The 27785-nt window shown below is 36.9% G+C and overlaps 1 protein-coding gene across 3 annotated transcripts in view; it reads left to right on the plus strand.

Annotated features, from left to right (window-relative positions):
- The window catches only part of SMG1 (SMG1 nonsense mediated mRNA decay associated PI3K related kinase), a gene marked incomplete at its 5' end in the record, with an annotated part of 98913 nt that overhangs the window by 27926 nt on the left and 43202 nt on the right, over positions 1–27785 (plus strand). For 2 of the 3 annotated variants that reach the window (XM_080912415.1, XM_080912414.1), the window contains 18 exons: positions 10588–10797; positions 11475–11576; positions 12679–12948; positions 15398–15528; positions 15648–15809; positions 16301–16419; positions 16873–16960; positions 17046–17147; positions 18857–18997; positions 19446–19645; positions 20606–20802; positions 20967–21131; positions 21616–21770; positions 22829–22971; positions 23120–23321; positions 24939–25048; positions 26356–26503; positions 26741–26900. In XM_080912415.1, coding sequence (XP_080768541.1) covers positions 10588–10797; positions 11475–11576; positions 12679–12948; positions 15398–15528; positions 15648–15809; positions 16301–16419; positions 16873–16960; positions 17046–17147; positions 18857–18997; positions 19446–19645; positions 20606–20802; positions 20967–21131; positions 21616–21770; positions 22829–22971; positions 23120–23321; positions 24939–25048; positions 26356–26503; positions 26741–26900 — 2805 coding nt within the window. Of the gene's footprint in view, positions 1–321; positions 459–1821; positions 1881–2706; positions 2921–4530; positions 4657–5041; positions 5115–6024; positions 6123–7800; positions 7975–10572; positions 10798–11474; positions 11577–12678; positions 12949–15397; positions 15529–15647; positions 15810–16300; positions 16420–16872; positions 16961–17045; positions 17148–18856; positions 18998–19445; positions 19646–20605; positions 20803–20966; positions 21132–21615; positions 21771–22828; positions 22972–23119; positions 23322–24938; positions 25049–26355; positions 26504–26740; positions 26901–27785 lie in introns of those variants that run through there. The other variant, XM_080912416.1, reaches the window with a different exon arrangement.

Consider the following 27785-nt stretch of genomic DNA (forward strand, 5'->3'; position numbering starts at 1 on the left):
GCAGTTAACCGCTGCCGTGCCCCCTTTTACCTGGATCTTGAAAATAGCTTGAAATGGAACTGAAAAAAGATAGTTTCTAAGCTTTTTTCTTTTTTAGCTCTGGTCTTCTTCGATGAGATGCTTACTTTGCTGTGGGTTTTCATTCATGTTATCTTTAAGTTTTTGAGGGTCTGTCGAACTGGAAACAGGATTTTTCTGTAGCTATAAAGAGCCAAACAAAGGAGATGCCAGTATACCCTGGTTTTGATGTAACTTAGAATGTCTGATGTACACTTCATATTTTTAGTATATTAGGTGGCTACAAAATATTTATATTCGCAGAGCGATCGATGTCGTACTCTGATGAGTCTCGACTGTCGAATCTTCTTCGGAGGATCACCCGGGAAGATGACAGAGACCGGAGACTGGCTACTGTAAAGCAGCTGAAGGAGTTTATTCAGCAGCCAGAAAATAAACTGGTGAGTAAATTTAAATGTGCTTAAAGTTGCTGAGGGTTGTCAGGGTTTCCAAAGTACACAATGTGGTTCCATGTTGGGAGTTTTCAGCAGGGATTGATTGATTTGCTTCTAGGAAAAAAATGAAGGGCTTCCTAACTTTGCACTTAGCCAATGTTAAGGGGCCTTGAAGTGATAGGTCTCTAATGTGTCATTTATCTATGATGGAAATGTCTGTTGTTGAAGTCAGTCACTTTGGTGTCTTCTTTCATAAAGTGCATTAAAAAATAGTTTTTAAACATAGAGTTGTGGATAGCTTTGCTGTCTGTAGGATTTTTTTTTTTTTTTTGGACAGGGCAATGTACCTCTATTTTTTATACATAAAGTGGAAGTATGGGCTATATGTTTTATGTATGTGGGTGGTCTAGAGACCAGGGGTTAAGAAATGGAAAAGCAGTTAAGACTGTTTTTCCAGAGGTCCCAAGTTCAATTCCCAGGAACCACATGGTGGTTCACAATTATCTGTAATGGGATCTGATCTCTCTTGTGTGTCTGAAGACAGCTAGAGTGTACTCATACATAAAATAATTAAAAAAAAAAAAAAAAAAAAGGAAAAGCTGGGCATCTGAGGTTAAGGATGTCTCTTGTACAGGTCTTCAGTTTGGTTCCTAGCATTCATGTTGAACACCTCACAAATTGCCTGTAACTCCAGCTCCAGGTGATCAGACACATTTGGCCTCCAAACGAGTATTTTTTTTGTGAATACACATACACTTTGAAATAATAATGGCAAGAAATGGAAAAGTCCTTAAGACAAACTTCAAAGGCAGTTAGAAAATACTTCTCCACTCTTAATTTTCTTGATCTTAAGAACTTGATACAGGAGAAAATTACAAAGACTAATGCAGTAAGGCTCCTCCCTCAGGTTTCATTGTGAAAAGTTTTGATTATAGAACAAGTAGAAAGATGTGCAGTGAAGTTCATGCTGTCAGCCCTAGATTCTGTCATTGCTGTGTCACTATATACCTCTCTCAATCCCCTTGTTATTCCATGTAAATGCTCTCCAGAGGCTGTCAGTTAAAATGAGCTTGAATGTATCTTAATACTGATTATGACTCTTACTTCTTGTGAGTTAGTTTCTTTCATAGCCTGAAGTGTGAAACATGCCATCCTCATGTGATGGAGAATTCCACTTGAAGGAGAATCTTCTAAACATCGGTTGAGGAAAGACATGAGCTGATGGTTTTATGAATGAAAGCTGTTCCAGAGAGTTTTAAAACATGTAAATCGAGTTCTGTATAATCATAATCTGAATGAAAAGATAAGTTAAAGAATGTATGCATTGCTGTTTTAAAGTAGAATTTGAAGTTTTTATATTTTTTTTAAGGTACTAGTTAAACAGTTGGATAATATCTTGGCTGCTGTGCATGATGTGCTAAATGAAAGGTAAGTAAGACTGGTCACATTTAGATGACTTTGAGGGAAATTATAAAAACAAAGTAAACATGATAGACCTGGGACCACACCTTTAAGTCTTCTAAACTTGTTATTTATATGTTAATTATTATAGAATACAAATGGAGTGTATTTGAAAGAGATCTTCTTTCCTAAACATTGGCTATGGAAAGACACCAGCTGATGCTTTCATGAATGGAAGCTACTGTTCCAGAGTTTTAAAAATGCTTAGAGAGCAAAGGGACAGGGGAACTTTATTTTTCTTTCAAATTATCTCTAGGTTTTGCATAGATGTGCAAGGATCCCAAAGAATTGCAGTATTGAAATACACTCAATTTAGCAAATCACTGATGTCTTATTTTACATAATTGCCTAATATAATACTTAATTTTAACTGCTATCCTTTTAAGTTTGTGGTTTAGCTACTAAACATTTTCTACTTTGGAGTCCTTACTTGTTGCGTATTATAGAGAAATGGAGTGCATTTTCTAATAATCTCCTTATGCCTCTTTCTGTGAATCAGTTATAACCTGAAGCCTGGATTTTAGCACTTTGTGGAGTTTTTTAGTATTTCTTAGTAAATGATTTTGTAAAGAAATCTAATGTCTGATAAAGGGACTTATGAGCACTGTAGAATTCAGAGGATACAGATGTAGAATGGGTAGTATTTCACCTTTTTATTTAGTTTGAGCTTTGGAAAGTTTCTATGAATTTTTTAATGCTTGGGAGACATTCTTTTATAAGATGTGTCATACTTTCATCCTTGAAAATTGATGCCTTTTGTATGTTTTTGTTCCATTTGCATTAAAACAAACAGTAGTAAGTTGCTTCAGGAGTTGAGGCAAGAGGGAGCTTGCTGCCTTGGCCTTCTCTGCGCTTCTCTGAGCTATGAGGCTGAGAAGATCTTCAAGTGGATTTTTAGCAAATTTAGCTCATCTGCGAAAGATGAGGTGAAGCTCCTCTACCTGTGTGCCACTTATAGAGCGCTGGAGACTGTTGGGGAGAAGAAAGCCTTTTCTTCGGTGATGCAGGTGAGAGCCAGGGACCCATAATGGAGTGGAATGAGGTAAAGGATAGGTTTAGCTGCCTACTCTTGAGGACAGTACCATGCAAATGAAGTGCCTTTGAGTTTGAATAAACCTTTGTTTAATTTAATTAAAGTACTTACGTTTTTTAAAATTTTTTTTAGAAGTTTCCCTTTGAAGTTGCTTAATACTAGAGTGACTGGCAGATTTGAAAATAGGAACTCCACTGTGAGAGTTTGTTTAGTTGGAGAGGCCACCAGTTTTTGAGAGAGACTAAAGCTAAATATTACAGCTAATTTCTAAATCTCGCCCCCCCAAGTTTAGATTTGATAATGTAAAAAACTATTAATCTAAATAATATAAAAAGGTATCAGATGCCCTGGAATTGGAGTTACAAACATTTATTGACCTGTTCCTCATGTCTTAAGAACTAAACCTGGGTACTCTTCAAAAAAGAGCAAGTGTTTCTTTTTAGCCCTGCATTATACCTCTTCATTACATTTATGCATACACATATGAGCACACACATGTACATACATTTGTACATACATGCAAAACAACTTTTTCTGTGAGGAAAGTGGCTTTTAGCAACAGTGTTGGTGATAGGTCTATTTTCATTATAGAGTCTTAGTGGAAAGAAGACTGAATGTCATCTGTGGGGTGCCATGGCTAATTCATGCTCTCCAGATTAATTTGATTAGAAACAAAATGCATATAATTTTGTCTTAAAACATACTAATCGCCTAACATTTACTCTGAAAATTTTTTCTTTTTTGTTTTTTGTTTTAAGAAAGGCTTTTCCTTTGTAGCCCAGGCTTTTCTGATCTATCCTCAGCTTCCCACATACTGGAGTTAAAGGCCTGGACCATAACGCCTAACGTTTTCCTACATGCTGATTCTAGAGTAACTTCGATGTTTTTAAAAAGTTATTTTTTCAAGCACATCTTACTTTTTTTAGGGTTGTGTTGGTGGATTGAGTTATGTTTCCCTGGCTGGCGTGGAGCTTTCTTTTTTATTTACTTTTTAAAAAAGATTTATTTTATTATATATAAGTACATTGTAGTTGTCTTCAGACACACCAGAAGAGTGCATCAGATCTCATTACAAATGGTTGTGAGCCACCATGTGGTTGCTGGGATTTGAACTTAGGACCTCGGGAAGAGCAGTTAGTGCTTTTAACTACTGAGCCATCTCTCCAACTTGGCATGGAGCTCTCTGTGTAGACAAGAATAGCTTTAGACTCTCAGGAGTTTATGTGCTACCATATCTGGCTATATCTTACTTTTGTACTTTAAATTCAGTCATAGCCATAGTTACTTATGGATAACAAACATAGAGGAGTTATTTAGCACTAAAGTTAGTTGATATGATAGGGACAGTATTAATAGCCATTATAATAGATAGACAGCAGTGTTGGTTTTTCAGTCCAATATAATGAATAAACTTTTACTTGATATAAATTTTATTTTAAAAAACTAAGCTTGAAATATTTAGATAAAAGTGGTGGTATTTTATACTCTTTAGTTTTATGCTTTATTGGTATAATCAGTTATGAAGCAATTTTTTAATTTTTTTTCTACTTTGTCAAATGTTTATGATCTTAACTTGCTTTTCAGCTTGTGATGACCAGCCTACAATCCATTCTTGAAAATGTGGATACACCAGAATTACTTTGCAAATGTGTTAAGTGCATTCTTTTGGTGGCTCGATGCTACCCGCATATTTTCAGCACTAATTTTAGGGTGAGTTTCTCATACTTTCTGGTGTTACTGTTGTGTAAAGAAGTGGGACATCAGAAAACAAGGTTCTGACCCTTTAAATACTTGACCAGTGATGTTTTGGGGGAAAGGAGTACCAGTCTGCTATCACAGCAGTGGTGATACTGATGACAATGATTCACTCTTATAAAATACATTAATACTTTTGGGATAGAAGGGGAAATATTCCTCAGTGTCATGACTACAGCTCTTTTATTCTGTTTCTGTAGCTCCCAGGTAAATTAAACAGGTTTTTCTAGGGTCTTTTAATGTGGTGTGATTTCACTGATAAAATAGCAATGAAACCTTAAAATGACTGGCCTCCTGTCTTTTTTTTTTTTTTTTTTTTTTTTTTTTTATCTCCATCAAGGATACAGTTGATATATTAGTTGGATGGCACATAGATCACACTCAGAAACCCTCCCTCACACAGCAGGTGTCTGGTAAGTCTTTAACTTGTGTCAGTCCTGTAAATAGTGTGCAAAAAGAGTTGGTCTGATCTAGAAAAAAGGGTTGCTTTAGGAAGGTATATTTGCATATGTGCATCACCTAATAGCTCTTGATCTTTTCAAAGCATACTTATACAATAAATTCTAGTTAGGAAAAAAATACAGATTACACCTGTGAGAATTTAAAGACTTTATCTCAGGTCATCTGTAGTCTGTTTAGCAAGAAAAACTGAAGAGGTTGGAATACCCTGAAACTTAGAATAGAAGATTCTGGTCATAGGTTGTTTCAATTGTTGCTTTTTTGATCGTTTTAAACGAGCCACAAATGTTTTGAAGATTGTCATGTATGAACGAGAACAAATGATAGCTGAACTGTTTACTTGTACACATCTGCTTATCCACAGGGTTCAGTTTCTCTCTGCCTGCATATGTGGTGTAGTAACTTTTGAAAGATCATTTGCCAGTGAGAATATGCTTGTCATTTCCATTGTGAAGCCAGATACACACCTTTGACAACTAGTTCTAACCCTGGAATAGAAAGCTAGGTTGATAGTACATGGTAGTACTGTCTCTCTCTCTCTCTCTCTCTCTCTCTCTCTCTCTCTCTCTCTCTCTCTCTCTCTCTCTCTCACACACACACACACACACACACACACTCACACACACAGAGTAGATATTAAAAAAACTATGCAAGATTTACACACTGATTTCTGAAGGTTGTTACCTTTCTGTTCTATTAAAAGGCATGATTAATTGCTAGCATGCTTTTAATGGCAGTCCTAATATTATGATACAGGTCATGCTTTAAGAATAAAAAACTTGAAAGCAGGGTTCATTTTTAATTTTGGTACCCTACCTTTTTTTTTTTTTTTAATCGCCTCAAATTTTTTTTTATGATGTCAAGGGTGGTTGCAGAGTTTGGAGCCATTTTGGGTAGCTGACCTTGCATTTTCTACCACTCTTCTTGGTCAATTTTTAGAAGACATGGAGGCATATGCAGAGGTAAGTTGTAGAAAGCCAATTCTAAGTGATTCTTAGAAAATTCAAAGATCGATTTTAAACAGAAGTAGATTGATTTTAAAAATAACTAAGACTGACATTTAAGATTGTTGGGGTTGGATTTTATTTTTTTATTTTGGTATTTTTAAGTTAATAGAGGAGAACATGTCTAGGTTGATACTATGCAAAGCTTGAATATTTTTAATAGCAGATATTTTTCTTGAACACAAATTTCTCTTTCTCTTTCCTTTTTTGTTACCAAAAGGCAGATGGATACTGTTTAGAAATGAAAACTCCCCTGAAGATGCTGCCCTAGCATATTCAGAGACTCTTATTATGCTCTCCAGAGCAAAACTAGGCTGACTCCACTTGACAGCTTTCAGGGCACTTCCTATAGCCTTTGCCGTTGCTCTGGACTCACTGTGGTGCTGAAGCCTTTGTTGTCTCCTATGGGAGGACCATAATTTCTGTTGGGTGTTGAAGGCTGTCTGAAATACTAAGTTTGCTTTAGTTCTTTGCTGCTTGTAGTTAGAGTTCATTATTCTACCACTTTCATCACTGGAGTGTTCCCTTTTTTCAGGAAAAATAAATAGGATATTTTTATTTTTATTTAATTTTGGGATATACAGGATATAAATTGTGTCTCATCCCCCTACTCACCTATACAGATGATTGTTAGTCTTTCAAAAGGTACCCATTCTTAGACCAGGATGGTCTTGAACTCACAGACATCCCTCTGCCTCCCACATACTGGGATTAAAGGTGTGTGCCACTCTGACAACTTCCCTTTTTCATTTGGTACTTGATTTTCTGTAGACATGTTGATTCTAACACCCAATTTAATCATTCTCTTTGGGTATATTTTATACTTTCAACTGGGTTATAAGTTTATAGAGTAGTTCTTTAAATTTCTAACCCCATTCCTTTGGAGTATATGCTATTAATATATTTTTAATATTTTGGTCAAAGATGATACGGAATGAGAATTTAGTAGAAAACAAATATAGGAATGTTTTATTTGTACTTATACAATAATATATGCATAAAGATTAGGGTTTGTTTTCCAATTCCTCTCTGCATTGGTGCAGATCATTTCTGTTATTTTATCTGGTTTTGTAAGGAATGATTTAGAGAACTTTAGGTATATGGAGTTTGGTATTTCCTCTTTTAGGCTAAAATTACTCTTAAATGGTAACAATCTTTCTAAAAGATTGTTGTAGTTGACACATCTTTAATCCCAGCATGTAGGAGGCAGAATTGGGTGACTCTCTGTGTGTTGGATTCCAGCCTAGTCTACATATTGATTTCCAGGCCAGCAAGGGCGACTTGGTATTGTTTTAAAAGGGGAAAAATCTGTCCACGTTAAGAATAAAGAATTGGGAGACTGACTTACAGGATAAGTCTCAGCTACTCCAGAGGCTGGAATTAAGAGGATTGAGTCCAGAAGTCTTGGAAATCGTGAGACTTTTATCTCAAAAATGAATAAAGTGTTGGTGTCTAGATATAATAATTTATAATAGATTATAAAGAAATAGAGACTGGAGTAAAGTTCACTGTTAAGTGCTTACCTAGTATTTGCAAGGGATTGTGCTTGATTCCTGATTTCCAGTGTATAGCAATAAAGCCACAACAAATCTTGTACTATACTACTTTAGTAAGATTGTTGTATATTCACATCTAGGACCTCAGCCATGTGGCTTCCGGGGAGTCAGTGGATGAAGATGTTCCTCCTCCATCAGTGTCATTACCAAAGCTGGCAGCACTTCTCCGTGTGTTTAGTACTGTGGTGAGGAGCATTGGGGAGCGCTTTAGCCCAATTCGGGGCCCACCAATTACCGAGGCATATGTAACAGATGTAAGTGTCTTTTAAAAACTGGGTTGTATTGTGAGGGCCTCCTATACCCATTGAACTCTATTGACCTTTCAGTTGCGAAACATGTTAAATGTGCTTGACCCTAGCTTCTCTTTACTCAGGAAAGTAGGGAAGCCTGCTTTTCAGCCACTATCCTTGAGCGCTCACCTCACCAAGAAAGGGCTATCTTTTTAAGAAATATTTATTTGTTTACTTACTTTATGTAGACACATCAGAAGAGGGCATCAGATCACATTGTAGATGGTTGTGAGCCACCATGTGGTTGCTGGGAATTGAACTCGGGACCTTTGGAGGACTAGTCAGTGCTCTTAATCACTGAGCCATCTCTCCAGCCCGAAAGAGCTATCTTGATTTCTTGCACATCCTTGAAATTTCGTTAAGGAGTTCCTTTACAGATCCATGTTTTTTAATTTTTTTTGTTTTTTTAAGTACTGAGGATTGAACTTAGTACCTTGCACAGGCTCCATCCGTACCTGCACTTGACAAAACATTGAGCTTTTTCCTCAACCTGCACTTTTTTTTTTTAAAAGGATTTATTTTATGTATATGAGTACACCATTGCTGTCTTTAGACACACCAGAAGAGGGCATCAGATCCCATTACAGATGGTTGTGAGTCACCATGTGGTTGCTGGGAATTGAACTCAGGACCTCTGGAAGAGCAGTCAGTGCTCTTAATCACTGAGCCATCTCCAGCCCGTTACTTATTATTTTAGTATTGACTTTTAAAACTTAAACAGTAATATTACCCTCTCTTTAAGAATTGATTCACCTACTTGGTATGGTAGTGAATGCCTTTAATCCCAGCACTCTGCAGACAAAGGCAGGCAGATCTCTTGAGTTTTGAGGCCAGTTTGGTTTAAAGAGTGAGATCCAGGACAACTGTCTCAAAAAACAGAAACAAACAAGTTGGATCCTTTTATTTTTATTTTTTATTTTTCTTTTTTAAAGATTTATTTATTACATATAAGTACACTATAGCTGTCTTCAGACACACCAGAAGAGGGCATCAGATCCCATTACAGAAGGTTGTGAGCCACCATGTGGTTGCTCGGAATTGAACTCAGGACCTCTGGAAGAGCAGTTAGTGCTCTTAATCACTGAGCCATCTCTCCAGCCCCTCCCCTTTAGTTTTCAACACAATAAGACTCATATACTAAAAAGTGTTATATTCTTGGATTGAATGTGTGGTTTGTAGTAGAGCTTTTGCCTTTCATGGAAGTCCTGAATGTCATCCCCACTACTGCAGTGCAAACAAATTGGTCATTTTCTTTGAGCATGAGGATGACACTTAGGAGTTGCATGTTTGTGTATTTTTTGATATAAAGAGATAGATACTCTTTAAAAATATCAGCCTGAAGCCAGGTGTAAGAAGTGACCAGATTACAGTTACAGCACTTGAGTGGTCAAAGTGCAGTGCAGTCTAACAGAACTGAACCAAGAGTACTGCTGTGGAGTGAGGAGGGAGATGTGTTAGTGGCAGGCAGGGAAGCACAGTGCTGGCTTTTTAGGAGTATGACTTTGGACACATTGCTAAATAAAGCAGGTATTGTGTAATTCTTGGTAAGGTGGCTGTGTATTAGCACAAGTATCAGATTATACACACAACTATGTCTGCATGTTGGTAACTAAAATCTTCATAATGGCTTAGTTTATTTCTTTTCTTTTTATCATGTAAAAGGTTGTTGCTTCAAGAGAGGAGTTGAAGTAAAGGCAGTTAACTCAAATGCAGAATAAAAGGAAAGAAACATAAGCTTTCTTAGAATGGTTACATATTTTTGAATATGTTATGAAGGCCTTCAATTTTGTCTTTTATGAATAGTATTAAGGCAACTTGTTTACAGGCTTAAAAGACAACCCATTGGGTATTATTGATTGATATAGGTCTGTGATACTTTGTGGCACGGACATTTTCACTTTTCAAAAATTTCATTTATTATTAGAAATGTAGTACACAGTGATTTTTATGTATGTTGGAAATCCCTCTGGTTTTTATGATCCTTAATATGATTGTGTATATCTGTAGTTCTTATTTTGAGAAAGAACTTTCAGGGCTCAATTGTAGGATACTTGGCTATCATGATTATTGATACACAAACTTTACTATTAGCTTAGAGCAACTTTAGTATTTACTTTGAAGATATTGTTAAAAATTTAAGATGTGTGTTTAAGCAAATGTGAGTAGGACATCGCTAAAGTGTGCTAAGTTGTGATGTGTATCACAGTGATAAAGATACTGAGCTGAGTGAGCTCAAGGGAGACAAGTACCTTTTCTTGTCATGACAGTAATTTGGGATACTCTTTAGCCAGGATTTTTTTTTTAAATTGTATTAAAGATGCCCATATTAGCTACCAAGAATTAGAGAATCAACTATAAGCTGTGGAGGTGCACATCTGTAAAGTCAGCCTGGTTTACTCTTTTTGTCCTCCTTTCAGTCCAAAAAAAAAAAAAAAAAAACTCAAACAAGATTGTTAACCAGAAAAGAAAGATATTTTTAAATTGAAACTGCATTTAATAGAAAATAGTACTGTAGAGAAGCTTGTGAGTATTTAAAAAGGTGCTTGTTTTCCCCATTTGCAGGTTCTATACAGAGTAATGAGATGCGTGACGGCTGCAAACCAAGTGTTTTTTTCTGAGGCTGTGTTGACAGCTGCTAATGAGTGTGTTGGTGTTTTGCTCGGCAGCTTGGATCCTAGCATGACTATACATTGTGACATGGTCATTACATATGGATTAGACCAACTGGAGAATTGCCAGACTTGTGGTACCGATTATATCATCTCAGTCTTGAATTTGCTCACATTGGTATGTGAATTACTGTTTTGTTGTTTTTAAATTGTTTATGTAGGTCTTTAAGTTGATGTGAAAGAAATTAAAGAGATTTACTTAATGTGTTTTAAGTAAGGGCTTATATTTAAAGAATCCATTGATAATTTTTCTAGTCCCATATGTATTTTTCCTAGTATCAATTTGTGTTGAGTGTTTGGTAGCTCACTTTAGTCTCATGTATCTGTGTATTAATGACATGTCCCCATTTTCATTAGACTCAGTAGTGCTCCTGATATGCACCTTATGGGAGAATGTATTTGACTTAATTTCAAAAACCTGCTTATATTTGATTTCTTAGGAAATAAAAACTTTAATTAAAAATTCTTTTTCTTTACTTAGCCATGTAGCTGATCTCTTTAAAATATGCTGGAATAACGAGCCTTTATACCTCGTACTCAACTCCTATAATTAGAAACATATGGCCTGTCTTCTTCACTGTAGGCTGTCAGTTGTCTTCTCCTGACTCATTACTCAATTTTAGAATTTTAAGGAACTCCAGATCCTTTACCATGTCCCTAGTTTTGCCTTTTTAAAGATTTGCCACCTATGTTGTCCTTTTAGATTGACATTTTTTTCACTTGTAATGTGCATTTAAGGTTCTTCCTTGCCTTTTTGTAATTTACGTAAACTTATTTAAAATTTTGTTCTTTTAGATTGTTGAGCAGATAAATACAAAACTCCCATCATCGTTTGTAGAAAAGCTTTTTATACCATCATCTAAACTACTATTTCTACGATACCACAAAGAAAAGGAGGTGAGTAATACATTGATAACCGCAAATGGATTTTTTTTTTGACATTGAACTTTTGTTGCTTAGTAGACGGTGTCACTGTGTAATAATACTTGACTGATTACAGTGAATACTTTGGTTAGTACTAATTATCTTTTTAGAATACCCATAATTTACTTTTACTAAATTGATTTTGGTAAATTCTTACAAAGGCAAATCTAGTGACAATTTTGGAATTTTGGTTTCTTTTAAGAAACAGAGAAATATAAGAATGTACTTTTGTTTTAATAGGTATGGGGCTGCTTCAGATTCTCCACAGCAGCTGACTGATGTGCTTTGTGCTTTAGCAGCGGCATGATTTTGCCAGCTCCAGATGTTTTCTACCATTATGTGACATTTGGAATTCTGGGGACTTTTCAGAGGGCATGCAAAAGCTAGGGCCCTGAGAAGGGGACAAGTTTCTTGGTCCTGTTGGTTTGTTGTTGGTCATTGTTCATTGTGTTTTGTTAAGTAGTTGTGAACAAAGAAGAAATAGATATCCTGCACTGAAGATCAATCTTGACTTAAGAGACCTGATATCCCCAATCAGCAGAAAGTAATCTTAAGGATAATGATGCCCTTTTTTTTCTGACACCTCACTTTATTCAGGAATCTTCTTTTCTCTCTATCCTTTTTTTCTCTTTTATTTATTGTTCAGAGATAGATAGTGGAGAAGGGTAGAAGAAGGAAGAACCCACAAAAGTTGCTAAATCCAGCAACAGCCTAAGAGACAGATATATTTCTGTTACAAGTTTGAAAGTATTGCATATATTAAAAGTAAAATTTCTGGTTATTAATCAGCCGATACTCCAAATTGACTGTAGACCTACGTAGATGGAGGAGCTTAAGCAGCTGTTTGTATGTGTTGGCATGACTTTAAAACAAAATAAGACTCTTCAATACCCCTTAAAAATCTCACATTAGCAGCTTTTAAGAGCATTATTTATTTGTGATAAGTTCATAGAGCTTTGTAAAAAACGAACCTTTTGTTGTTATGGACCGTGTCTAAATCTTGCAGGGTCATCTCCCTAGGGTGCTGCATTCAGATAGTGATTTTAATCAGTTCCCTGAAAATTTTTTTTTATAGGTTGTTGCTGTAGCTCATGCTGTTTATCAAGCAGTGCTTAGCTTGAAGAATATTCCTGTTCTAGAGACTGCTTATAAATTAATTTTGGGAGAAATGACTTGTGCACTAAACAATCTGCTACACAGTCTTCAGCTTCCTGATGCCTGTTCTGAGATTAAACATGAGGCTTTTCAGAATCATGTGTTCAACATTGACAATGCCAACTTTGTAGTTATATTTGATCTCAGTGCCCTGACTACAATTGGAAATGCCAAAAACTCACTAATTGGGGTAAGTCTTTAATTTTATAGACTTTATTATTTATGAATTTTGTGTTATTTCTGGTTTTGAGGTAGAGTTCTGCTGTATGTGGACCTTGAGCTCACTGTGTTCTTGCTTTAGCATCCTGAGTCCTGGGATTACTAGCATATGCCACCATTCCTGGCCATACAGTCTATCCATGTGTGGTTAACCTCTCCCCAGCCTTCCCTATCTCATTTTCTTCTCTTTACTCTTATTTTTCCTCTTCTCTTTCCTTCTTTTGTTGTATCTAGGCTGACCCTAGGTGCTGAAATTATAGGCCTGCATCACCATGTTTAATTCATAACTTCATATATTTTAATTGTGTGGGTGTTGGGCTGGGTCAGGGACAGAGTTCAACATTCAATACCTTCTTTAATTAATCTCCATCTTATTTTTTGAGAGTGGGTCTGTCATTGAACCTGGAGAACGCTGATTAAGCTAGTCTGTCTGTCTGTCTGTTTCTTATCTTGAGTGCTTGGATTACAGATGTTTTTCTACTTTATGTGGATGCTGGTTATTCTTATACTTGCATGGCAAGCCCTTTATCCACTGAACCATCTTCTTAGCCCAGGTTCTTCTTTTTTGAAAGAAGGATCACTTTTTCTAACTTCAAAAAAAGGACATGTAGAGATGATTGCTCAGCTAATGAGAGCAAGTAATGTTCTGTTCTTGTAGAGGACCCACATTTGATCACAAACAGTCTGTAGGTCCAGAGTATGAGTCTAGAACATGAACTAACTCATTCCCCTTTGCCCCCCACAAAATAATAAAAACAAATGGATATAGCTAGATATAATGGTATATGTTTGCTATCTGAGCACCCAGGAGGATTACAGGTTCCAGCCAGCCTGTAACTAGATACTAGTCTACACAATGAGAAAAAAAAAAGTTCTTTATCTCTCCCAGGGTGTGTGTATGTGTGTGTGTGTGTGTGTATCACAGAGAGAGAATTAATAGTTGCTAAGGAGAGACTTTGTGTATATAGCCTTTGGTAAGGTGCTTATATTCCTGTAAACTATACTAATAAATTTTTTGGGTTTTCAAAACAAATGAAGAGCCAAAAGGACACACAGTTGAAGTAAAGAGTTTGAGAAGAAAAGGATTAGTAGGAGAGCAATGGGATAAGAGGGTAATGGAGGAGGGGAAATGTGATCAGAATACATTTTGTACGTGTGAAAATGTCATGATGAAGTCATCAGCATTCAGGAAACATACCCAGTGTATAGATGGGGGAGGGAGAAGGCTGGGCATGTAATTAGGTGGTAGAGTGTTTGCCCTGAATTCAATCCCATCATCACAAAAAACCAAAATAACCAAAGGATACAAGAAATTTGATGTGGCATCCATCCTTTTGGTATTCCTTTTTATTTGAATTAGCTGTATTAGCTCTGACTGGTGTAAACTTAGAGATCTGCCCACCTTTTCCTTTGCCTCTCAAGTATTGGAATTGTGCCATCTGATTTTGATTTTAGAATTACTGCACCTAGTTTATATATTGGACCATACAGAGTTGAAAATAATTTTAGTAGAAAGCAATGCTCTGTATTAAATGATACAGTTTCCTGAGAAGGAAGAAGATGGATGGTTATGCTTGCTTTCTCTAGTTTATGTGCTCAAGAGTGCCCACACTGTCCCATAGATGCTCCTCCCTGCTGTTTCATCTTAAATATGATGTCTGTGGGAAATTAAGTTTTATTTTTGAAAAATTCCTGTGCTGTATAGATTGGAGAAGGTTTATGCCCTCTGATCTGTCATTCAGATAGAAGTGGATGTAGCAGGTAGTCAGATGGAGCATTATGACCTAGAGGGAAAGAGGTGAATGAAAAATGCTCATGGAGTCAGGGCTGTTAGCTTGTTATTGAACAAGATACCTGGCCCTTTGCAGTGTGCTGAACATTGAGGAGATACAGGTTATGGTATCAAATAGTGCAAAGGGCTTTGCTTAAACCAGACATCAGCTAACTGGTCTTTTGCCCCAGACTTAGTTGTGTAACTGTTTCTTATTTGTGTTTTAAATGGCTTAACTGAGGTATACTTCACATACCATACAATCCCTGTTTACATTGTACTTGTGTTTAGTGACTTGATTACCCAGCATGGTGTGAACATTACTACTCTGTACTCCTTTTGGAAAGATAGCTTTATTAGAGGCAGCCTTGTTATGACATTCCTTGTTTTGGCTGATGCCTCATGACCATGGGATAATTGAGGAATTGCTGGGCTAAACTAGGATGCCACCTAGCTGCAAAGCATAACTTGAGAAAGTATTTGCTGAGAACTTTAGCTCTGTGTACTAGATAGAATAATTTCCAAGCTCAGGATACCACCTTAGGTTTTCAGTGTCTAAAAGCACACTTGATTCCAAAAATAGACTGTTTATCTATGTGTGCCTGTGTCTTAGGGGAGTCATAAACATACTTTGTTTTTACCTTGGCAGATGTGGGCACTGTCTCCAACTGTATTTGCACTGCTGAGCAAGAATCTGATGATTGTGCATAGTGACCTGGCTGTTCACTTCCCTGCCATTCAGTATGCGGTGCTCTACACTCTGTATTCCCATTGTACCAGGTACTGTGCTCACAGGCTCTTAGAAGAAAAAAAAAAAAAGAACAGGGATGTTTTGTTTCTTGACCTTGCTGACTTCATTTGAATACAGCTGAAAAGATGGTCTCCACTTTATTTTTCAGGCACGATCACTTCATATCCAGTAGTCTTAGCTCTTCATCCCCTTCCTTATTTGATGGTGCAGTGATTAGTACTGTAACTACAGCCACAAAGAAACATTTCTCAATTATATTAAATCTTTTGGGAATATTGCTAAAGAAAGATAATCTTAACCAGGACACAAGGTACCTAAGTAATTTTTTAAATGATAATTTAATTTCTAAATTTATTAATTCATTGTAACTTGAGGCTAAGAAATGTAGATTACAGCTTCATTATGAAGCATCCGATTTGATTCTGTTACTTGATTTCTGTGTGTACTGCACGGCTCTACTTTGGTGAGCTTTTCCTGTGGCATCCTGCTGCTTTTCAGACACAATACCATGACACAGAAAATTCTTTAGACTTTGCTTTTTACTTACAGTTTTAGTTTCCTTTTAATTTTGTATGTTTTTTGTGTATCTCTCTGTGTGTGCAAGCAAGTGCAGTGCTCTTGGAGGATTGTGTTGGGTTCCCCTGGAGCAGCCTTTCCAGATCCACCTTTTAAAAAAAATTACTACTACTGCTACTGCTACTGCTACTGCTTTTGTTCTTTGAAAAATAAAAAGCTGATAGAAGAGTGTCTTGTGGTTTTTGTTTTGTCTCAATGTAAAGCCAATTTTATTTTATGTTTCAGGAAACTGTTAATGACATGGGCTTTGGAAGTGGCTGTACTAATGAAGAAGTCTGAAACATATGCACCTCTATTCTCTCTCCCATCTTTTCATAAGTTTTCTAAAGGCCTTTTAGCCAACAGTAAGAGACTTACATTTCAATTTTGTTTAACCTTTAAAGAATATTGTTTAGCAGGAGGTAATTAAGTCAACACTTCTGGATGTAAAGATGCATAGTCCCCACTTTAGATGATATTTCATTCTTAGTATTTGAAAAATAACCGAATTTCCAGATTTCAATCTTATATGTTAGCTTATTTCATGAAGTTAACATTTTATTTTTTTTTAAGAATAAGATTTATTTGTGGAATGGTCAACTTGATTTTGTTGAGTATTAATTTCCTAGGAATTACTATCAGAAATGATTTCAGGCAAGAGTAGGGCATAGTCCATAGTTGGTGCTTCCTGTTTGAGTGAGTGAGTGAATGAATGAGTGAGTGAATGAATGGGTGAGTGAGTGAATGGGTTCAGTAGATAACATACACTTTTGTGTGTGTGGGGTGTCATTGAAAGTAACTTTTCTTTTTTATTAAAGCTCTTGTTGAAGATGTGAATATCTGCTTGCAAGCGTGTAGCAGTCTCCATGCTTTGTCCTCTTCCTTGCCAGATGATCTGCTACAGAGGTACGGAAAGAGACCACATGTTTGTCTCTGACCATACTGTGCATGGGAATGTTACTACACCTGCTTTATCTATTACTTTTCATAGGTGTGTTGATGTCTGCCGTGTTCAGCTTGTCCATAGCGGAACTCGTATTCGACAGGCTTTTGGAAAGCTGTTGAAGTCAATTCCTTTAGATGTTGTACTAAGGTATAACTATTTTGGCTTACTATGTTTTCCTACCTTGTAATTGTCTATCATAGAAAAAGATAAATCACCATATGCACGGCACTAATTTTACATGTATATGATATCTTGTGATCAAAGGGTGGCTGAGTGTTATTTTGGAGACCTAGAAGAAGAAAAGTTTTCATTTTTATGATTTTTATCATCAAAATTAGTGGAGAATAATTCATGTGGTACAAAAATGCATTTCTTAGTGGTTTAGATTTTTTCCCCCACCCCCTCTTCTCCTTTTGATTTGTTTTTTTTTCCCAAGACAGTTTTCTAGATATATTTTTAAAAATTATTTAATTTTGTTTTGTGTCTTAAGTGTTTTCCCTGTGTGTACATGTCTGTTCTACCATGTGTATGCCTGGTGAGTTCACTGCGATCATAACAGAGGTTCTGAATTCCTTGGAACTTGATTCACAAATTTTTTGCTTTCTTTTTGTTTAAGTTTTATTTATTTTATATACATGAGTACACTGTAGCTGTCTTCAGACACACCAGAAGAGGGCATCAGTTCCCCATTACAGATGGTTATAAGCCACCAAGTGGTTGCTGGGAATTAAATTCAGAACCTCTGGAAGATCAGCTAGTGCTCCTAACCACTGAGCCATCTCTCCAGCCCTGCATCACACATGGTTTTGAACTACCTTGTATGGGTACTGGAAACCAAACCCAGACCCTTAGATCAAGAAGTACCCTTAATAACTGAGCTCTCTAACCCCATTAGTTCAGATCTTTAACTGGGGGGGGGGGGTCTTTTGATTAAATTGACTTTGGGAACATTTGTTTTAATTTTGAGACAGGGTTTTGGTTTTCCCAGGCTATCCTCTAACTTCTTATGTAGCCAAGGAGAACCCTAAACTATTAGTTCTTCTTCCTTCTTCCAGAGTGCTGGGATTAAAAGTATGTATCACAATGTTCAGTTTATTTTTTTGTTTGAACTAACCTAGAGCTTTGTATATGTTGGGCAATCATTCTACTTACTGAGCTACATCCTCAGTGTGTACACTTAACTTTTTCCTTTAGTTCTGTGTATGTATTTATGCAAGGTCTTGGGTTGTAGTCCAGTCGGTTCTTGAACTCTTCCTGCCTCCCAAATTTTAGGATTATAGATTTGTACTAGCAGTCTTTTTAAAAAAAGATTTTACTTTACTTAGTGTGTGTACAATCCTGAGTTTGTGTGCATATATGTGTGTCTGTGCCCTGTTGTTGAATTCCTAGGGTCTGGAAGTAGGGGCAGATGTGAGCCCCTTTGTGGGTACTGGGAACTGAACTCAAGTCTCATGGAAGAGCACCAAGAGCAGCAAATACTCTTAACATTAAACCATCTCTTTAGCCCTTTGTATCATCATTTTGAGTTTTAAGATTCTAAAATTGTGACATTATAATCTCACCCCCTTCATTTTGTACATTTTGTCTTTAAAGATAGGTTCTTACTACCTAACCTTAACTATGTTTAGAATCTGATATATAGACCAGACTGCCCTTGAACTCCAGAATCTACATGTCTTTGCCTCTTAAATACTGGGATTAAAGGCATTGACCACCATGTCTGATGTTCTCTATTTTATTTTTAAGCCTCGATTTTGTTTGTGCTTTTAATGGTGTACAGTATCTCATTTATAGAATCTGCTGCTCTTTATTCTAAAACATCTTACATGATAATAATGACTGCTTTCTATTCACAGCAATAACAATCACACAGAGATTCAGGAGATTTCTTTAGCATTGAGAAGCCACATGAGTAAAGCACCAAGTAACACATTCCACCCTCAGGACTTTTCTGATGTCATCAGTTTCATTTTGTATGGAAACTCTCACCGAACAGGGTAAGACTGATTAGAAAAAGGTACTTTTAAGACCGATAATTACACCCAGATTTGAGAAATTATTATCCAAGGTGCCAGATTGGAAGGCGATATTCTTTGGTAGTTTACTTTGGTTTTCATCAGATTTAGAGATAGTACTGCTTTGAAGATGCTGTTTTTATCAGCAAAAATGAGCTGCGACATTCACTTGTGATTGTCAATTGATCTGATCAACAGGAATCCATTGGAGGGAGGGTTGGAGGTATGATAATGTCGAGAAGTTCAGTTATAGTGAATGAAATGTAACCTGGCAGCCAAATTGTCAGGAGCTGTGCACCCCAGCCTGTTCTTACTGTGCAGTCTTCTTTTGGTATGAAAAATTGGTCATTACTCCCATTCCCCTTGCACTTGTTTTGATTATTAAAATGGAGTTGTCATCGTCTATTACATATGAAACTACTTTTCCCAGGAAGGACAATTGGTTAGAAAGATTGTTCTATAGCTGCCAGAGGCTGGATAAGCGTGACCAATCCACAATTCCCCGAAATCTTCTAAAGACAGATGCTGTCCTTTGGCAGTGGGCTATTTGGGAAGCTGCGCAGTTTACTGTTCTTTCAAAGTTGCGAACCCCACTGGGCAGAGCTCAGGACACGTTCCAGACAATTGAAGGTAACCAGCAATTTGTCATTTTTCAAACTTTTGGTGCAGATGAGTTTCTAGGTCTTTAACTTTATGGCTTCCTTATATTGATAGAGATTTTAGAGTTTTTTTGTTTGTTGCAGTAAATAATTTTAAAAAAATGTATCTCATTATCGGCCTCGAAGTCTCACTCCACGGGCCTGCTTCTAGTATGGACCCCTGCACGCCTCACGCACCTCTGTTGTTCAGTCTGAGCCGCCACCCAGTTCTCACTTGGTTCACAGGATTTCCTTTTTTTGGTGGTTTTCCTCCACCTTCCCTATTGACTCAGTCTTTACCTCAGATCCCAACACAAACAACTCCAATGCCCGATAGCTTTTTATGCAGGTTTATATATTCAGTTCTCAACCCACAAACCCTCATAACAAGATTTCATCAAATAGACAAAGATACAAACTGCCCTTCTATATGAGATACTAGACCTATAAAATCTTTAAATGTTCATAACTAATGCCAGTTAAGCCCAGCTGGATCTAGTTCATCTTTCTGGATCTCCATCTTGGAGTTTTCCTCTCCTTCCTCTGACCTCTGACCCTCTCTCCACCTCCCTTACCCCACCTAATCACTGGCCCTCCTTTATTTTTCTAATTAAAATGGGAAGGTTCAGATGTAGTCACCTCATACAATCACTTGACTAGGCTGTCCTTCTTGGGGACATGAAATTAACATTAAAACAGCTTCAGGACAATCTACATTTTTTTTTTTTTAACTGAGCAATTTCTAGATAAGGGTTTTTAGTTGAATTTGTGATGTGCATGTGTGCTGTTGTTCAGAAGTTGTGGTGATAATATACACAGTTTCCTCAGAAAGTGAGAGTTTTCTAATCTTTGCTTTTTGTTTTAAGTTGATAAATATATAAACAGGATATCTGGGTAAATTGATTTCCTAAGGCTTTTCTCTGATACAGAGTGTTGCTGTCTTTGTTTTAAGGTATCATTAGAAGTCTTGCAGCCCACACACTAAACCCTGACCAGGATGTTAGTCAGTGGACCACTGCAGATAATGATGAAGGTCATGGAAGCAATCAGCTTAGACTTGTTCTTTTGCTTCAGTATCTGGAGAACCTGGAGAAATTAATGTATAATGCCTATGAGGGATGTGCCAATGCATTAACATCACCTCCCAAGGTTGGTGTTGTGGAATGGTGATGCTTTGGTAATAGATTGTGAACCCCGGTGGGGTGTATACTGATGAGATCACAGTTCGTCTGGATTCCGATTATGCGTATTCGAGGAATCTTCACCATGATTGGCACTAGTTCCGAGTTCTTTTTTTTCTTTCTTTTTTAAAGGTCATTAGGACTTTTTTCTATACTAACCGACAAACTTGCCAAGACTGGCTCACTCGGATCCGTCTCTCCATCATGAGGGTTGGACTGTTGGCAGGTCAGCCTGCAGTGACAGTGAGGCACGGCTTTGACTTGCTTACTGAAATGAAAACAAATAGTCTCTCTCAGGTAATGTGGTGTATTTAGAATGCATTAGAACTGACTGCAGGAATTTGAGTTTTGTCTCTGATGGAACTCAATCTATAGATAACTTTAGCTAACTTTAGTTCTTTTTCAAGGCTTCTTCGGTGTCTTACAAAACTTATGTCTTCCCATTAAAACGTGTACTTCCCATTACTTGCCATTATTGACCCATAAAAGTTACTTATGTTTTCTACATAGAACATGTTAAAAATATGCATGTTTTGTTCCTAAATACCTAGACTTGAGGAATTAGTAAGGAATTTGTCTGTGAAATATATAATGTGTGGGAAAGTTCTTTAATTAGGTTCAGAATAGATGTTTTGTGATGATTCTTAAGCTATCTAAGCTAAATATTGTGAGAATAATTGTTAAATATATATAGATTGTGACCAGATGTTAAGTTCAGTAGAGAATTGAATTTGAGTGGTATAGAGGGGTCTCTGATTAATCTTTTGCCTGCTGTTTCCAGGGGAATGAATTGGAAGTAACTATCATGATGGTGGTAGAAGCACTGTGTGAGCTCCATTGTCCTGAAGCTATACAAGGAATTGCTGTCTGGTCATCTTCAGCTGTTGGTAAAAACCTTCTCTGGATTAACTCAGTAGCCCAGCAGGCTGAAGGGAGGTAAGTAAGAAGGAAAGAAATGGATAATGGTATTTTTATGTTCAAATTCTTTGTATTGTATAATAGTGAAAATGGCTTTGTTCACTCTGAGCATTGAAGCCTACTAATAATCACTTAAGTAGAAGGCATCTTTTGTTTTTTGATTAGCAGCCATGCATGAATGTCTCATTTGAGTCAGAAGTTATGAGAAATCATACTGGAAAGCAAGGTCTTTCAATTTCATAAGTAGGTTTTATTCTTCTTTTTTTTAAATATTTATTTTATATGAGTACACTGTAGCTGTCTTCAGACACACCAGAAGAGGGTACTGGATCTCATTACAGATGATTGTGAGCCACCATGTGGTTGCTGGGATTTGAACTCAAGACCTCTGGAAGAACAGTCAGTGCTGTTAACCACTGAGCCATCTCTCTAGCCTTCATAAATAGTTTTAAACATGATTTGTGATAGGAAACCTTCCATATTAGATTCTGGTGTTACACTGTATGCTGCTGGAGTGTTTGCTCATAGTTTTGTGGAATTACATGTGCAGATGGATTCAGTTTTGAGCTTAGGGCATGCATGTCTTATGTACATTTTAAGTAGTTCTTAGAATTTCGAGAGAGAAACAACCACTTAAATTTGGAAATAGCCTGGTGTCTGCAGGTTTTGGTGTGCCTAAAGCTCCATTTCTTATGAGGGTAGTGTCTTCCTCTGCTACAGAAACAGCACACCTGTGGAGCTACCTGGCTTTTCTACACAGTCATATTCTAAAAACATTTTACTGTGGTAAATATTCTGCAGTCTGATTTTAATGGCTACTACTACCTATTTGTGTATATATGTTAATTTTTTACATACTTTATTGTTGAATATTAAAGTTGTTACTGGTAGTTTCCACTAGTTGTTCTATACTGTTTTGGTGTGAGACACGATTCTAATTTTCTCCTCCAAGTAACTGACTCAGTGTTCAGGCGCAATTCATTGAGTAATTCATTCTCTCACCATTAAGTCTTTTAGGAATGCTATACATTGAGTAATTTTTTTAAAAAAATAAGACTTGTATGTTTGCATTTAAGGTTTGAAAAGGCCTCTGTGGAGTACCAGGAGCACCTGTGTGCCATGACAGGTGTTGATTGCTGCATCTCCAGCTTTGACAAGTCTGTTCTCATATTGGCCAACGCTGGTCGTAACAGTGCCAGCCCCAAACACTCTCTAAATGGTGAGCATTCAGTGTTTGCCTTAAAAATATGCCAAAGCTACTGTTCATTTTGTGCAGGTAAATGTATTCTATATTTCCAGGAGTCTGCCTTTTTTTTCCTAATATATTTGTCAATTTTGTCTTTAAAAAAAAAAAAAATACCTTTCAGGTGAATCCAGAAAAACTGTGCTGTCCAAATCAATTGAGTCTTCTCCTGAAGTTATCAACTATTTAGGAAATAAGGCGTGTGAGTGCTACATCTCTATTGCTGACTGGGCTGCTGTGCAGGAGTGGCAGAATGCAGTCCATGACCTGAAGAAGAATGCCAACAGCACCTCACTAAATCTGAAGGCCGATTTCAATTATATCAAGTAAGGGCTGCATCTACCACTTACCAGTCTGCATTGTCTATCCTGTCAATAAGTAGCCTTTTCTATGGTGGGAAGTACTAAAGTTGGTGATGTGTATAAAAGGAAGCTAATAGGCAAGGAAGAAATCTGCTTAGTGGGAAGGTGGAGTCATTATACATAAAAAAGGCAATGCTTTAGAGAGGTGCACACAGGACAGCTTGTGTTTCTGAAGTACTGTTGAGTAGTCAGACATTTTGTTTTAATGATGAGAGTTTGTGGACAGCTATAAATTATTTTTCTTTGTTCCTCTTTAATTATTCTCAAAATTGATATGGCAAAGCTCATCAGAGTAGGTTTGCTGTCACCTTCCTGATAACTAAAAACAATCTGTGTGAGCATCAGGGTTTAGTGTAGCAGGACCAAACACTGCTTCTAGCTCTTCAAAATGGAGAGTGAAGAAACAAGAAAAAACCTTGACAAAGCATTAAGTAGTCTTATCTTTTCTGCATCTCAGGGAAAGTAGTTAGGCATAGACAGTTCAGGATAGCTGTGGATACTTGGAGTAAGGACCATAGAAATGAAAATAGTAAGATTTTTGTTTTGTTTTGTTTGGAGGAGGAGGTTAGCTGAAAGTCAAGAACTGTAGAGCAGTGGGAACATGGGAATTCTGCTACCAGAAAACCCAGGTTCTTGTTTTAGTCACTAACCACAAAGAATTTATCAGCAGCCAGTACTTAACTCTCACTGTCTCATTGGTGAAATAGCTGGTTATACTGGTGTAGGTTGGAGCAAGAGTTGGGTAAAGCAGCTGATGAACATTTCCATTGCTGCTTTCAGACCTAGTGATATGAGAAGGGACCAGTAAGAGAGGCAGATAAGGAAAGCAGGGGAGTCGGGGTGGGCTGGTGGTGGGTAGGTGTAGGCAGTAATCCCATCACTTGAGTGGAAAAGTCAAGACTTTCATCCTTAGTTATATAAGTGAGTTCCAAACCAGTGGAGAGCTTGTCTTAGATAGAAGAGACACTGAGAACATAAATCTTCCTACTGATTGGAGAGTTATCTGTGGTAGGACAGCAGAGTAGTGTGGATGACTCATGCATCTCATTTTGGCATTGGAGCACTAGGGCCATAGAAAAAGAAAACAAAAAATTGGAATTCTTTCAGGGAGGGTAAATGAATCTCATAAAAATCAGACACTCAGTGAAGGAGTCAATGCTAAGTACAAAACTCACAAGGAGACTTCAAGGAAAGAGTGTAGGCTCTCAGTGTGCAAAGAGGCAAGCTGGCAGGATGCAGTGGCTTGGAGAGAGCAAGTGTTGAAGACATTTCATTTGAACATAGAGATTCCTGCTAGTGTGTTAACAGGCACCTGGATCACCCACTACAATACACAGAAAGATGAAGGAGACAGGTAAGAAAGCTCAACTGGTTGTCATGGTTAAGACTTCCGGTTTTCTGTCATTGCAGCTGTAGTGTTACTGAGGTGATGGGAGACACATCAAGATAAAACGGTGCATTGCTTGTAAATGCCATTTCTTTAGATGGCTGCTTCCTTCTAGTGCTTGTTCTCCCGGCAGCCCCAGTGGTTATACAGGGCTGGTAAGGCCTAACACAAGCTGATGGATATTTTAATTACAGGTCACTAAGCAGCTTTGAGTCTGGAGAATTTGTTGAATGCACTGAGCAGTTGGAATTATTACCGGGAGAAAATATTAACGTGCTTGCTGGAGGGTCAAAAGAAAAAATAGGTACTTGAAAACGGTTTTAATTTTTTTCATAACATTTTTTAAAGTTTTGGATAGCTTATATTTCCCTAGGAAATTAGTAAGTTTCTGTATATTTATTTGGAGACCTAGACTGTACAAAGAAGGAGAATTAATGATGTGCTATTAATTGTTAATAAAGCAAATGAAAAATGGCTCAGTTAAAACTAAACTGGAAAGAGGTGATGTTGATACTTTGAGATGAAAATAGACATTTAGTTTGAGAAAGTACAAAACAGTTACTGCTGTTGTGACATTCAGAGCTCTGCTATGGTTTTGAAAGTAGGCTGCATTGTGTAAGGCTCTCAGGGACCTCTGTGGAGAGCTCTAAAAATCAGCCAGGCTCATTCATGGTGTATGTATTAATGAAAAGGCAATTTTCCTCTTGACATTTGTAAGTCAGTGTGTCAGTTTTGTTTCCATGTAATCAATTTTTTGTTTACATTTTAGAAAAAGCATTCAGTTTTAAGAATGAGAGACAAATTATCTTAAAATTAATTTTTTTTCTGAATTTTGGTGTGTGTGTGTGTGTGTGTGTGTTTTCATTCCCTTGGAATTCTGTATGTTGACTTTGCCTGAATTCATGAGATCCTCCTTTCTCTGTTTCCTTCCTGAGTGCTGTGTTTAAAGACAGTTTCCACTTTACCTGGTAGTTTTGCTTTCTTATAGAAGGTTCTAAATTAGTGGGCTGACTGGTTGATCTCTCAACTTAATTTCAAGTCCATAATAATTATAGTTTACTTGTTCAAGGATTGTCTTAGTTTTTCTGGTATAAATGAATTTGGCTACTACTTAGCTAAGTATATACAAATGAGCTTGGGATTGAGTAGCTAGCTCAGCTACTAAACTGTCATACAAGCACGAAGAGCTGAGTTCAACCCATAAGATTTCTTCAAGAAAGGAAGGTAGAGTAGGGTGGTCAATGAGAGATTGTCTTAAAGCAAAGATGATACCTGAGGATGAATACATGAACTAAAGTGGAAGAAAATTCACTGAAATCCTTAAATCCTTTTTAGAATCAAGTTTTAGTCTATTTTTGAGCAAAGTATGAATGTGAAAAGAAGTGGGAAAATAGGTTGCTTGTTAGTGTTTGCACTTTAAGGGCGGGTAATTCTTAGAGGCAGTAAGTATAATTTTATGTTGAATAATGCTGTTTGTATTGTGATCCGAAATGCTTTATGACTAACTACCTAAACTTAATGAAAGGAAGTTTCATTAACAATTTTAAGTATTGTCAGAATATATTAATACTTTTCTACATTAAGATCAAATTAATTATCTAACCTGTTTAGATATGAAAAAGCTGCTTCCTAACATGCTAAGCCCAGACCCACGGGAGCTTCAGAAATCCATTGAAGTCCAACTGTTGAGAAGCTCGGTCTTCCTGGCAACTGCTTTAAACCATGTGGAACAAGATCAGAAATGGCAATCCTTAACCGAGTGAGTCACTAGTGTACACTGGCAGGTTACTGCAAGGGGGGCTGTGATTGAAACTAGATATGTAGAAACCTTCAAAATTAAATTTTTTATTTTGCTCATCTACTATAGAGCAGGCTGCTTTTTCTTTCTATGACCCCTAATTTTTGTTGTCAAACAAGTGATAATTCCTTAGTGACTTGATATTAGTGACTACAAGCTGAAGAATCTCGTTAATTGATAGCAAATACGTTCTTTCAGAAATGTGGTAAAGTACTTGAAGCAAACCTCTCGCATCGCTATTGGACCACTGAGATTGTCTACACTAACGGTGTCACAGTCCTTGCCAGTACTGAGTACCCTGCAGCTGTACTGCTCCTCTGCATTGGAGAACACGGTTTCTAATAGACTTTCAACAGAGGTGTGTAGATTATTGTTTGTTACTGTTTTTTCCTTACATTTTAAAAACTTTAGTTTATGTATATGAATGTTTTGTCTGCATGCATGTCTGTGCACCACTTACATGTTTGGTGTCTTTAGAAACTGGGAGAGGGCATTGGATCCCCTAGGATTGGAGTTACAGATGGTTGTGAGCCACTATGGGGTGTTGAGAATTTAACATGGGTCTTCTGAAAGAAAGCAACAAGTGCTTTTAACCACCAAGGCATCTCTCCATCCCTGAAGTGTATTTTTGTAAGAATTTTTTCTGAGTTCACAATAGTATAGGTCAAAAATGTCATTTTCTCAGTTTTTAAAGTAGAATTTGTAATTGAGTAAACTGGTAAATTCAGAAGTCTAAAATATACTTTAAGACAAAATTTTTTAAGAATAATTTTTTATTTTATGTACATTAGTGTCTGACCTGCATGTATGTCTCTATGTGGATGCTTGATTTTTGTATTACTGACAGTTGTAAGCTGGGAATTGAACTTGAGGCCACTAGAAGAGCAGCAGCTAGTCCCCTCAGTCAATGAGCCATCTCTCCTGCCCCCTCTAGACAGATTTTCATTTGTGGTAGTATAGGGCAAACAGAAGAACTAGTATAGGTTTTTGCCTTTTGGGTTTTCTTACAGGTTAATTTTAGATTTGACTAAATAGAGTAAGTTTCAACTAATAGAGAATCTTTGCAAAGGAATTGTGATCTTTGAAAAATATAGAATCAGTAGTTAAATGCTTTTCTATAATTCTGGTATATAGTAAATACATGTTCTTTACAAAAATACTTTATTAGTAAATATACTAAGAAGTTTACTTAACATCTTGGATTTATTTAATAGAACAATGGTTTTCTGGTTGTGTATGGCTT

This window comes from Micromys minutus, assembly GCF_963924665.1.
Source record: "Micromys minutus genome assembly, chromosome: 2".
Classification (NCBI taxonomy): Eukaryota; Metazoa; Chordata; class Mammalia; order Rodentia; family Muridae; genus Micromys; species Micromys minutus.